This window comes from Amblyomma americanum, chromosome 6 (genome assembly GCF_052857255.1).
Source record: "Amblyomma americanum isolate KBUSLIRL-KWMA chromosome 6, ASM5285725v1, whole genome shotgun sequence".
Taxonomy (NCBI): Eukaryota; Metazoa; Arthropoda; class Arachnida; order Ixodida; family Ixodidae; genus Amblyomma; species Amblyomma americanum.
In genome coordinates this window covers 54560314-54574426 of record NC_135502.1, presented here as the reverse complement: position 1 = coordinate 54574426, position 14113 = coordinate 54560314, and the positions used below count along the sequence as shown (strand labels likewise).

General features: G+C 43.9%; 1 protein-coding gene across 1 annotated transcript in view; it reads left to right on the top strand.

Annotated features, from left to right (window-relative positions):
• The window catches only part of Invadolysin (leishmanolysin-like peptidase, invadolysin), a 29182-nt gene that overhangs the window by 7562 nt on the left and 7507 nt on the right, over nucleotides 1-14113 (top strand). The window contains exons 9-17 of the mRNA XM_077626907.1: nucleotides 1355-1476; nucleotides 2022-2125; nucleotides 6391-6467; nucleotides 6761-6871; nucleotides 7393-7525; nucleotides 8214-8303; nucleotides 9264-9333; nucleotides 10007-10140; nucleotides 12383-12535. Of these exons, the coding sequence (XP_077483033.1) occupies nucleotides 1355-1476; nucleotides 2022-2125; nucleotides 6391-6467; nucleotides 6761-6871; nucleotides 7393-7525; nucleotides 8214-8303; nucleotides 9264-9333; nucleotides 10007-10140; nucleotides 12383-12535 (994 nt within the window). The remainder of the gene's footprint in view (nucleotides 1-1354; nucleotides 1477-2021; nucleotides 2126-6390; nucleotides 6468-6760; nucleotides 6872-7392; nucleotides 7526-8213; nucleotides 8304-9263; nucleotides 9334-10006; nucleotides 10141-12382; nucleotides 12536-14113) is intronic.

Genomic DNA, 14113 nt, shown 5'->3' with positions numbered 1-14113 from the left:
CCCACAGACTATTTGTCATAGCTCTTCCGGCATTGCACTGCATTCATATTCAGTCGAGTGCTCACTAGCAATAAAAAGTATATCCTGTATGGAAGTCCAAAACATTCCTGCTATTGGCTGTCACCACGGGACCCTGCGCCCCACACTGAGCAACCTCTTCTACACTTAAAAAGGCCACCATTTCGCTTCGCTGCTGCTCAGATCATGACTGCTTTGAAGGTGCAGCACATAGTGTCACAATGCGAAAATGGTGGCATCTATCTGTAACCTCGGAGAGTGAAGCCTCCACTTTCCAGACGCACCACCCATCAGCCACCTCCTCGCTGCACCTCCCTAGCTAGGGGGCTACCAGTCCCATCCCTGCCCAACTCAACCCTCCAGAAGCTCCATCTACCACCAACCCACCCACCTTCACCCTCCAGAATGCCGCCACCCGCTCCCCACCCTAACTCCCACCTCCCCACCCTAACCCCCTACCTGGGGGGCTGCTGGAGGCTGCCACCTCCACCCACTTTCAATCTCCAGAAAAATTGTGTTGTGTATGTGAAGCCTCTGCACAAATTAAAGGTATCGAAGGAATCATCGAAGATAAATGCAACTTCTTTTGCACAATTGTCGCATCAGATGTCTGATTGTCCTATAACTTTAATTTGTTAGCATTCAGAAGCCCATTATGGGAAAAAAGTGTCTGGCATTTACGTTGTTATGTGAAGCGTCATGTGGAAAAAAGCAAAGTGAAATGCGGGAAATCCTACTCCCTACTTTCAGGGTAGGTGGAGAGGGAAGAGGAATAGAGGTTCGAAGCAACGGGTGCTGAGAGAGACTCTGTAATTGCCAGTCAGAGCTGATGGGTGGGGAGAGTGGAGAGGGGGTACAGCATGACACACAGGGATTGGTGGACTGGATCATGCCATCTTTTCACGCGGTTTAAACCCCTCAGTGGCAGTGGCTGCTCCATAAGGAAGGAGCACTGACACTAATACATACTCTGCCGCATGAATCCCCTTGAATTTTTGGGGGGTAGGGGGTGCTATCTCTTAAATTCAGTATGTTAAATTTGTTGTGTTGCAAGTTTCATCTTTCTGGAAAATTGGTTTTAATTAGGGAAAGCTATAAGTTTATTCTGGGAGTTTGCAAAACTTTTTTGTGTGCTTGAGCTTTGAGGTTGTTTTCCAAATGCAAGTGAAGACCATGAAATAAACCAGCTTCTTCCAACCTTATTCCGATTTTACTATTCCTTTATAGGGTACACACTATTAGAGGCCCAAGTTGTTGAAGGCATCATCTCTTTGTAGGGTTTTGTTATGAATGTAGAAAAAGTGGGGCTTACAAGTTAATTTTTGCTACCTCTCAGGTTACAGACGCACAAATGGAGTGACCGTGTCATGAAGAAAGTTACCAGGCATGACTGGAAGATACACGGAGGGTCCATAAGCAAAGATTTTTGGATCATGGTCACACCTCGTGTTGTGGCAAGTGGCGTTTATCTCATCCTGTGTGTTCAAGACGGTATTCCATTCCAGTCACTTCTACAGTCATTCCAAAGGTTGTCATAAAGTTCAGTGTTGGAAGGTTACTACAACATGATAAAAATCTGACCAACTGTTACATAGTACAAGTATGCCTCTTGGGATATGGCACTTTTTACTTGGTGATGGAGTTGAAAAGCTATTCTGCTGGGAAAGAGTAGATTCCTAACTTTCATTGAATGCAGTGTGTTTCAATTCCACCATTTAATAAGTAGTCTGCGCACAGGAAGGAAAACTTATTGGAACCTGCTCTTATACGAAATGAAAGGGCTATAGTGGCTCTGAGGAGCCTATGATCCCTACACTGCAGCTGTGCCTGACAGTGCCAGGCCCCTTTTCTCACATGTATTAGTAATATATATTTAATACTTCTGCAAACAGTTGGAACCTGCAAGTATTGCGCAGTGAGCATGATCTGTTATGCATTGGGCTTTGGCTAGAGTTCACAGTGTGTGCTCTTTTCTGTGGTGGACTGCACATCTCTGCAGGCAGAAGTTAGGTGGCATTTCAACTGCTCTCATCTGGAAGGTGCAGAGATGGAGGACCAAGGTGAGGATGGAACAAGGCTGACTCACTGGGAAAAGCGACTCTTTGAGGTAAGTTCGCTTTTCGCCTACTGTGCACTGTACTTCATTTCAGCTGCTGGATGTTTGGAGTGTGGGCATTCATTACATTTTTGAGCCAGCTGTGGCCATGAAATCATGCAGGAGGTCAACTGTTCCCTAGTCCATCAATTGTTTTGTTGCTGTTTGCATACACACGCTGTCACCAGTGCACTGTTATTGAAGGAGGTCAATCATTTCTTTTTATATATGCCGCTGTGGTGGCTCAGTGGTTATGGTGCTTGGCTGCTGACCCAGAAGATGCAGGTTCGATTCCGGCCATGGTGGTCACATTTTGATGGAGGCGAAATGCTGGAGGCCTGTGTACTGTGCAATGTTGATGTGCATTAAAGAACCCCAGGGGCTGAAAATTATCCGGAGCTCTTCACTACAGCGTCCCTCATAGCCTGAGTCACTTTGGGACATTAAAGCCCATGAAACCAAACCAAGCCATTCTTTTTATGGGTGAAGAATAAGGAATGTCTCCTCATGGTACATTCAGGTGCTGAGCCTGAGGACGTAGGCTCTGTCTAAGCAGTCACAACCGTGCTTCAATGGAGGCGAAATGCAAAAGACTACCGTGTGCTGTGCAATGTCAGCATACGTATTGCTTTTAGTATTTCTTTCAAATAAACGAGTACTCGGGAAAAATGTCTCCTTTTGTTGGCACCACATAGCCACAGCAATAAAATTTGTCATGCATCATCATCAGCCTGACTACACCTACTGCAGGGCAAAGGACTTTCCCATGTCTCTTTAATTAACCCTGTCCTTTGCCAGCTGCGCCCGCCTTATGCCCGCAAACTTCCTAATCTCATCCGCCCACCTAACCTTCTGCCGGCCCCTGCTATGCTTGCCTTCTCTTGGAATCCACTCCATTACCCTTAAGGACCATCGGTTATCTTGCCTTCACATCACATGCCCTGCCCAAGCCGATTTCTTCCTTTTGGTTTCGACTAGGATCTCATTAATTCGCGTTTGTTCCCTCACCCACTCTGCCCGTTTCCGGTCTCTTAATATTACACCTAGCATATTTCTGGACAAGCATGTCCCAGAGTTTTATCATTTTTTTTTACTCGAGATCTCTTGATAACAGCAGCAGGGATGCGAGCTTGATTGCTGTGTTCACTCGTCCGTGTCTTTCTGAGTGCTTTATGTCAAAAACATGGTTTTCCAACTAGCCCAGACCCATACCATAAAGAGAGGTTTGTTGCCTCGCCCGACAACTATCAACTGAGGCGGAAAAACGGAGTCTCTTGGCAACTGGAACAGGTGGTTCTGAGGAAGTGAGGAAGGCTGCCTGTGTTGCTCTGACTCTCCTTTGTTAGTTTAAACTGGTGGAGACAGTGGGATTCAAACGAAGTGGTTTACAGGGGTTGATTCTGTGAGGTTCCTTTGTGAATCGGCCACATTTAGTGACTTTTTCTTCAGCTTTTTAGAAAAAAATGGTTTTAGTGAAATTTGACCTCAAATAAGGCTACTTAGCAACTACGAATCCGCAAGACGTCGCCGCGTCGCATCATCAATCTACGTCCAGTCAACACCATTCAGAGTGAAACTCACCCTTTTGTACGTTTAGTTGTGGATCAAGCCACTAAGGAAAGCAATTAAGAAAATATCACCATTAGGTTTCAGGCGCGGGCTCAGCTGTCCACCCAAGAACAATGTGGTGACAGTCTGTTTGAAAGAGAAATTTGCCATTACCACGTGAAATTCTCCACATATGGCGCAGTAATAAGACAAAGGGGTCCCAGAATATGTTAGGAAAGCAGGTTGCTAACTTTTGGCAAGTCATCCTTCGCGCTGCTGGCAAACCCAAGAATCTTGTGGTCTTATGAACAGTCCATAAGTTCGGACAACAAATACAGCATAATCCTGTGGAATTCGGCGACCCTGATACACTCTAAATTACGACTACGAAATAATACCAAATAGCTTTTATCCGTTTTCAGTGCAGCCATTCGCTGGGGAACACAGCAACCCATCATAACTTTCGATCGCTATGTAGTCGCAACTGTATCATGTATTAAACACACTCAAAAGTACCACACCATTACTGCCATGACTGAAACAGCTATGTAGTGCATATTTCCAGTTCAGATGAGTTATTGCAGTCGCCACACAACTGCACAGATACCAAGCCACATTCATAATGTGCAGTACGCGACGCGCATGGTACCAAAAATGCCGCAGTGAGGGTAGAACGGCAGCACAGGGTGGTACAAAGGGTGTCCCCATCCTGAAAGCGGAGGCATGCAAGCATCCAGGCACCATAACCTCCGGTGTCCGTGGGCGCCCCCTATGTTTGTGAACATGGTGTTGGTCTATTTGCGGCAAGATGCGGTGTTAGTATTATTACTGTCTTGGTGTCAATTTTTTTATTTGTAGAACTACTTCATAGATAAGGCTTTCTTGTAGAATTCTTGTAGAATGAGAAGGCCACGCCTTCTACCTAATAGGTTTCGTGGAGCATTTTCTTACATAAGTGACGCACCCATGAGTGTGAGTCGGACAAATTTATTGTGGGCCAACGGAAGTACACGTAGATGTGTAACATAGCTCCGCAGATACAGCAGTCGTGATGAGAGGGCAGTACTGTTCTCTCACTTGTGCAGTGCTATTCTAACGTCTGAACTGCTTGTGAAAACTACACGACGGTACAACATGGGATATTGCAGGGACTCATAACAGAACAATGTGATGCTAACCTGAGCTTAATATGGTACAAATAATGCAGGCATTGCAGCCACCCACAGGAGGAACCACTTCTGTCTTTGTCTGAATGCTTGTGGCGAGTACATATTTGTCACTAAGCTTAGAACAATGCTCCTTCCCTGTGTACCATTCAGGAATGTTCTTGCAGCCCATGACGTTCGTTTGCAGAGCAACTGTTCCCTAGCAGCAGTCACTGCAAATTCCCAAGCATCCACTTCCCTGTCTAGCATCATAGTCCTCATATATACATACAGGTGCCACCCCCTGTCAGGAACCTGCTGATCGAGTGCAATAATGTTCACTTGGGTGCACTTACTTGTGCTCAAATAACTGTGAAGCAGCATGTGCACTGCATGTTATTGTATGCAAAAGCACAGAGGGACCTGGAACCCCATAAGCTCCACAGGGAGCTCAGAAAAACTTGATAGGAAGAGGATTAAAGCACCGTGTGAAGTACAAAAACTCTTAGGGGATTTTCAGTGGATCATTTGAATGCGTTCGTATTTTCTGTTGCTGCTGGTTTTGTTGTAGCTCCACATTCTTAGATCACTGGGAGTCCTCGCACACCACTCCTGGTGCAGTGATGCAGCGGTTAAGTGATGTGCCCGAGCAATCTCTCATGACCAATCAATAATTTAACTGCCACCTGCCATTGTGGGCAGTTTGCTTACAATCCTGTGGACAGGTTGCCACCTGCCACAGTGGGCAGGTGAACTGCAGCGGTGGCCTTGTCGTTTGAGCGTCCGTCTCACATGCAGGAGGTGTGGAGTTCGATACCCCAGTGCTGCCGGATACCCTCCGGTGATACAATGGGTACAAGCTTTCCCCTGTCTGGTGCACGGCTTCTTTAGGGTGAAATGCTTGGGAAATGGGTTTTTGACCCCGCCTTCAGCAGAAGAAAAAAACCTTGTGCCATTGCACTCTTTGGCCACAGGTGCCCTTGCGCCATAAAATTCATCATCATCAGCACAGCGGGCAGTTTGTGATGATGTCACAAGGTTCGCACCGTGTCGCGTGCCATGGGTCACACATGACGGTCGTTGCCATTTCTGCCTGCACTGACCCTTGTAATGCTAACGCATGGATAATGTGGCACATGCGGGAAGAAACTAATTTTCAGAGTGGCGCAGCTTGAGCGCAAGTAGTTGCTTGAAGGGTTCCGAGCTTTCTGCTCTGTTGTCACTGCTAGATCAATGGTAAAGAAACAGCAGGAGCAGCGTGCACTTATTTTCTTTTGGTGGGTAAGAGGGTGACATCTCATCAGGTTTGAGCTGCACTTTGTGGCTATAATGGAGGCATTGAAATATGGAGCCTGAGGACATGGTAAGTAAGCCTAGCTTTATGTCACTGTACTCAGTGCTCTTGACTTGCCAGATTTTATGGCTGAGGTGAAGGCACCACGGATGTTAACAGCTGAGATTTAGGGGTTCACGGCCACACTGATATGTGTCTGCAGATTAATGCTTACTAGGTGTTGCCTAGATGCATTGCTTGTTAAATGCATGGGGACATTTTTCTGTTATGTTGCATTTCTATCTCCTCAGAACGAAGCAATGGCTGGAACACATACTCAGAACCCAGTGTATTCAAGGATCACTCTTGCACTCATGGAGGACACGGGGTAAGAGAAAGACATTTTCTATTACAATTGCTGGTGTGGTCGCCTTGGCGTTTGTACCTTTTTCCTACTTTCCACTTCATGTGCTCCCTGATGTACATCTTGACGAAGGGGCTGTATGTGAGGTGGCTCCACAGAGCAGGCTCCTTAATCGCTTTCCTTTACTCCTTATGTGCACTTTCCGAGACCTGCCTCTTCAGAGTGTCACTTTGGTCAGCTTGTTTCATTGGATGAATCCTTGTGTTTGAGTTTGCAGTTCGCTCTGCTTAGTTATTCATTTCAATTTTGTCAAACAGGTGGTACCTTCCAAACTATGAGCAAGCACAGCCACTCAAGTGGGGTCGCAACCTCGGATGTGACTTTGCTCTTAAAAGTTGCAAGGATTGGATTGACAGCCGTCGAAAAAGGCAAGTGGCAGTGTTAAATATAGCAGTGCTATAAGCTTTCTGTAAACGTTGCTGGGATAAATTTTGTTTTTGTATAGGCTGTAGCACTTTGTTCAGGGTGTTACCACCAGCCCGATGAAAGGTACACAAAGAACTGGTGTGGATTTGTTGTTGATTATACGGTGAGGTGTCACATGTAAACAAAGCATTGCTTCATAAATTGTTGCTTCATAAATTGTTTCCCAACGAAAATGCCATGCTTGGTGCCTGCTCCCCTGCTCCTAAAAACTGCCCGTGCTTGAGAACCTTGCAAGCATACAAACAACGCAGTGGCTTGGGCTAGTTGGTTCGTTGCCAGTTCAAATTCAGGAGACATGGACAGAAACACCAAGTTTCTATGATATTTTTTTAATGTTCGGTCTTGAAGTTGAAGGGGCATGCACATAATGTGACGTGAGCACCAGCTGTATGTGGGAGTGAATTGTGTGGAGTTGTGCCTAGTGCAGGGCAAGTGAAAAATTTTTTTTTTCTGCTTCATTTAGGGGCCTAACCATCCACCCCTTCTGTGACAAAGTAAAGAAGGACCCCTTGGAGACTGAGTGCACAGAGAGCAGAGATTCTGTTGCCATATGTAATCTAGTCGATCATGGTGAATACTTGGAAAAGATGTTTCAGGTCTGTACTTGTAAAATGCCGCCTGTTACTCTTTGCGTTAGCTACGAAGTAATTTCATCTTTATGTGTTGAAATCACGAGCATATCTATTTTTGGGAAGATTTCGTTGGCTGTCGTGGCATGCAACTTGCTGCCTTCCAGCAGGTGCTTTCATGAAGTATTTGATGCATTGATATAAGATGATGCTCATTTTTTTTAGTCTGATGGGGGTGTGGGACTGAAAGCAATGTTGCCTGTTACATATTTTGTGGCCTTCTATCATTTTATGCATGCTGATAAGTAGTTATAAGCCATTACCTTGTGCTCAGGTGTTCAAGAATCTTGCTGTTGCAGTGCAACAGGAGATGAGAGTTGCTTGGAGGGCTGCTGTTCTGAACATTGCTGAGAACCCATGCTTATTAAATACAGGGTGTAAGTGAACAAAGACATACGATGCTTTGTCCACCACCTGGAAAGTAAACATGGTAGTTAATGCATTGTGTGCCCCTCTTCATTTAAATTCCATATTTGAGCTCTAATCCTTTACAACAGCAAATTCGGTATGCCTCTTCCTCAATGGATCAAGGTTTAATTGAGAAGTATAGATTCACTGTGCTTCAGGTTATGCGTATAAGTACTAGGTGTATGAGTACTAGGCCTTATGTGAGTATGAATGCAAACTTTTTTTCTTGCATTTATTGTGGGTCCAGAATTTCGATTACATCCCTGGTGTGCCTTCTTCAGACCTTGGCAGATTCGGAGGCTCTGTAATACTGGCAGATTATTGCCCTTATATTCAGGTAGGTTGCATGCATTAAAAGTTCTATTTCTTGCTCAAGGGGAAGGGAGCACAGCAATGAAACCTATTTGCTTGTGATTCGTGTACGAACTGTCACCACATCAGGCACAAATATGTAACTTGTTATGAAGATTTCAGAACTGCTTTTAATTTTAAGCCACCTGCTACAGTTGTGTAATTACAGTTAACACCCTCATAAAGTCATCCCCGAGGTGTTGAATAACTAAGGAGAAAATGCAAAAGTTTTTTTATGTCGACATTGTTCATATGTTCATAAATTCCTGTTCTTTACAATAAAGCTGTTAGTTTCTTTTTTAGTACTTATGAAAATAAACGCCAGCATGCATTTACACGATAATGTTTTTTGCAGAAATAACGTTTAAAAAGCTATTACGTTTATATATAAAAAAAAATAGAGCTTTATTGCACTCCTCAATATCTCAATTCATGTGCCAAAAAAAAAAAACGGAATCGTCCTACTGTCATTTGTTATGAAATGCCGAAGCGATGACTGATAAGAACTGCAGAAAATGTGAAAGCCTAGAAAATCAACCTTAAAGTTTATTCCTTCATTTGCCTCATTTATCACCTCGTTTGCTCTTGATTTTAATCAGAGGAGTGTGCCACTGCAACAAGCAGAAGCTTTGATCTCTCCTCTTTGCTGCAATGCTAAGATGGTTGTGCTTCGTCGTTGGAAGGCTGTGGAATCCTCAGTGCGCCGACGCCATTAGGCACGCAATTCGCTCAAAATTTTTGGACAACCACGCAGAAAGAAGTGCCATTTTTCTAGATTTCTGTTGCAGAGAGTACTATAATTTTGCGTCGCAAGACAGGCGAAGTTTTGACCGAATAGGCTACTTTATTTACCACATCCCTTTTTAACGTTGTTATTGCCACTGCTGTAGATGTTGCTGTCACATGTTTTTTGAGAGCAAAGCTCTGTCCTTCATTCCTTTTTTAGGAGTTCACCTGGAAGTCAAAGAACACTGTGGTGCGTGGATCTCAGTGCCAGTTTGAAGAGAACAATCCCCGTAAGCTTTACCTTTTCTTCCCTCCCCCCCTCTACATAATGGCAATATAGAGTGCGAAATGATGGACTGTAATACCTTGGCTTGTAATTGTGAACTTAAATGTACGCTTATGGATATGTCATGGACGTTTTTCGGTGTTTACGGTGTCGTTGCTGTAGCAGTACACTGCAGGAGAAAACTTGCTGAGGGGCGCCTAGGACATCTCCAATTCTTGTTCTTAGTAAAGCAATCTATTGTTGTGGCTCTTTGTGGCCGCATTCATAAGTTATTAATGAGGAAACTGGGTCTAACAAAGGAAGATGTCTTCACCTGCCACTCAAGTCATACTCTTGACGTCAGTGATAAAAATGACCCATACGATCACTAGATAGATCAACTGTTTGACTTGAAAAAGAATAATTAACTTTAACTTTTAGAACCTCTAGGAGAGCTTAAAGGATACTTTGGGGAAGAATTCTTATTGTATTTTGTGCTGATGCACGCACGAGTGTTTTCAGCATTTTGCTTTCATTTAAATATGGCCACTGTGTCTAGGTGACTAACTTTCCTCAGAACTGCAATCAGTTCAGGAAACATCTCATACTGTTGTCTATGACTGGCTGCAGGAGCTAACCTTGTGTGTGTACAGAGATGCACTACATCTGTGTCTGCTTCATTGCACCATGACTTTCAGAGGAAGAGAATAACTTTGCTCTTGAGTACTATGGGCCTGGCTCTAAATGCTTCAACCATAACAAGGAGATGTGGCAGGAGCGGACATGCACCCAGGTACGCCAGTGGCCACACTGGGGCAGCGGCTGCTACAAGGTGAGTGGAGTGGCTCCTGCAGTGCTTGGGACTTGGCCTCTGCACAGCTTGGCATTACCATATTAGGGCTTGAGATTTGGAAATCAGTCCAGAGCAGATGTTGTTTGTGGGGGATCTTGCCCGTGAGGCAGTATCATGCAGTCTGTGATGCTGTCTGTATATGGTTGCTCCACCTGTGTTCCCCGCTGGTTTGTGCTTCAGTTGTGACTCCTGATTGGTGCACAAAAGAAGAGTGCTTCCACTTGACATAGCATGGAACATTGACTCACACAGGTTACATGGCGGCCAGCATCGAAACACGCGTATAGATAGAGACAGCATTAAAAAACCGCCCTGTGCTGTGTCATTTCGGTGCATGGTAAAGAACCCCTGGTGGTCGAAATTAATATGGAGCCCACCACTACAGCACCCCTTGTATCCCAAGTGCAGCTCTTGGATGTTAAACCCTGCATACTAAATACCACCACAGAATATAGTGCAATGCTCAGTGAACTTGGATAAACTGGCTGTCATGTTCCTTTCATTTTTTGAAAACCTTGACAAGGGCAATTCTTTTACTTATAAACACTGCTTGGACATGAAACATTCCCAATATTGTATTGTGTGTAATGTAATGAAATATAGATTCTTTGTATGTACTACATATATTTGTGTGCCAACTTCAACCTGTGCTGTGGGCTTGTCATTTTGCAAGCATAATTCTGTGCTTCTAGCCAACTGTCTAAACTGCCTAGCCTTTAGCTACAGAAGGTTACTGACCTGTAACTTTTAGTAACACAAACTTAGAATAAAAATGAGGACTAGAATTATCCCAGTAAACTGTGGTTGCGTTACTGTGGTGCCGTGATTGGTCTTTCAGGTGAAAAAAAAAAAAAAAAATGGCTGCTTCAACTGATTTAGAAACTGTTATGAGCTCTGCAAATTTTGATTTGCAGTCGCAATTCCCCCAACCCCCGCACGATGCCTTCAGCAGGGGGTCTTTAGTAAAATGATGTGGTGAATCTCAGTACACGAGTATTGTTGCATTTTATTTCCGTTTGAAATGTGGCCACGGCAGCCGAGATCAAGGTCTTGGGAAATAGGGCAGAAGTTTTATAAATGGCTAATTTCAGTGATAACAGAGCATTTGTAAGCTGTAAAAGACCGCAAAATGAAATAGAGCTATTGCCAAAACATGGTGGTTTTATGAACTGACCGTGATCACATCAGCGCTCTCTCTTCTTTGGCTTTCTTTCTTTCTTAGCTTTTTTTCCATGTAAATATATGAGTCTATGCCACGCAGCCATCCACTTCCTTTCAGTGATTATAGTTAGCACAAATTTTCTCAACAGTAAATGCATCTTCTGCTGCCAGATGACTGTCAACAAGAGGAGGAAGGAGGAATAAACAAGTTTATTGTAAATATAATAATAATAATAATAATAATAGCCTTAATTTCCATCAACGTGATGGGGGAGGTTGGAGAAAAAACGCTGGACAGCTTGACTGGTTCCCGCTTGACTGGATATGTCTCTCTCATGTGGTAGCAACAAATAGTAGCCAAACAGTTGGTTTTTACTGAAAGTGAAAATTGGATGAAGCCGACCTCAGTGTTCCTTTAAAGATTATCACTTGAAATTTGCAGTACCCTCAGTGAGCCTGATACAGTGCGTGGAGGACTTTGGCAATGTCTTCCAGCGCATAAAAGGGTCACTCAACCCTCGGCCACTGGTTTAGAGTGTGAATCGTTCCAAATCATTGTCAACTACTGTTTGTGCCTTCGTTTTGCTCAAGCAGCCAGTTAACCACATGACTGCAGTACAAGCCGGAGGCCGGCATTCATATCTAGTAGGCACAGCTACATTTATACTCCAATGTCACATACATGCCATACAACTTTCTTTTTTTTTTTTTTTGTGTAATGCTACACTGGTCTTTGACAGGTATGGGCAAAATTCTACGATTCATGTGCTGTTGCATAAGTCAGTATTTAGGTGCATATGAGTTCATTACTGTGTAATTTTTCATGAGTTACTGATATTTGACTGCGAAAATTGTATAATGTGGCTTATCTTGGTTAGTTTTGTTTTACTATATACCAGCTACTGACATGTAATATCTACAAATTCCGCTCACACAGCTTTCAACCTTGGGACCAGTAAGCTAAGTGAATGAAAAAAAAAAAAAAGAATGAACTGTGTGTATGTGAGCTTCAATACCAGTGTTTTGACGTAAAAATTCGATGCTTTGTTGGGCTGTGCAGTACACGTGCTCCGGTGGGCGACTGCATATTGAAGTGGCCAACCACACGTACACGTGTTACTACTCCAAGCAGGAGATTCGGATCCAGTTGTACGCCAGTGGCTGGCTCCACATAGGCACCATCGTGTGCCCATCGTGCCGGGATGTCTGCACTGTGAGTGTGAATTGTGTCCCACATTTTGCTTGCATTTTGTTGAGTGACGTCAAGGTTTGCTATGGGCTTGACAACAGGGGATATTTTGTTTTTAATTACGCGGATGACGTAAATTAAAGTGGGTAAATTTGCTACTGAAGGGCTCCTAAAGAAGGACAAAGAAAAGAAGGTCTTAATGCTTAGTGCTGAGTGGCAGCCATTCAGAAGTGGTAAAAAGAAGATTCACGAACTTCAACTCAGATCCATGTCATGCAGAAAGGCCAACACTGTGGAAGAAAAATTTTGGGCTGTGCAAGTTCTGACAAGTGAAAAAAAACAAAAACAAGGTGCATAGGCTACTGTGTGGCATTCCTACTGCACTGAAGGCACTGAACGTATCTGGCTCACTTTTGTGGGTGATGAGTAACCTGCTTATTGTGGTAATGCATGTCCAAGCAGTGTCTATACCTTGCAGTGGCATTTTTACTTATTTGAAGTATTGTGCAAATGTTGGCTGGAGGTCTGGGTAGAGATGGGTGAAAATATGTGAAAATTTCTGAAACAATTAGTTTGCTCTCAATTGGCTCACTGTGATTGCCTTTGATTCGTGCTGTTTTGTAACCAGCTAGCCCTGCAGTGTACTGTATGTGGCAATGTGTCTGTTACCAAAAAGGGGGGGGGGGGGGTGAAAAAAAGCATAGCACAGTGTTGTACAATTGATCAAGTATTGTGTGCATTGCATATGCTTTGCTGGGTCTGCCTCTGTGCCTTCCAGCACTGTAGCAATGTTGATAGCTCTACTGGCTGGAGATTGCTACTGTAACTTACGCTGCTGCTAGCCGTACCCAGTAGTGTCGAAGTAAACAGTAGCATCAAAGGGTGTTCAGGTGCTCCTTTAATTGAGAAAGGAATTGAAATCTAAATTCTATTTTTGGTATTTGGAGTAAATGAATACCATTGGATTTCATGTTGTCATTGGGAGAGTCAGCAGGTACCGAAAACTCACACTGACACACTTAAGTGCTCATCCTTGGATGAACTTCTGTTGATGTTTGTTATGGTATAGTATTCACTAGTAAGCGTTTACTTCTAGTCTTTCTGTACTAAACTCCTTTATTCTGATAATTCCCAGTTTACTGACATTCCCTCATATATTTCAATCAAGAATGCAGTATTCGAGTTAATGGAAGCTCAGTTTTTGCAGAAGGAGACTATGTTCTCAAAAGTTTTTACTGATTATGAAGTACAGTCGAGCCCACATATAATGGCCACAGATATAACAAACGCTCACTTGTTACGACCGAGTGTGGCACTACCGTCAAAATATGCATTAGGGCGATGGCATACAATGAGCAGCATTCAGTTATAGCAAACGAGGAGGCGGCACAAACTTCCCCCCTGAAGTTGAAGAGATCGCTTTTCCAGCAAGTGCGGAGATTGAAGATTGCCTCGCAGCTCTCGAAACACCACCCTGGAAAGAACGCGTCCATCCGAAAAAGCAATAAAAAGGCAGCATTGAACGAGTAAGTAACCGCCGGCCAAGAGCGCACCAATGGCCTACTAGGGCAGTCATTGCCTGCATGTTCGCCGGATGGGCAA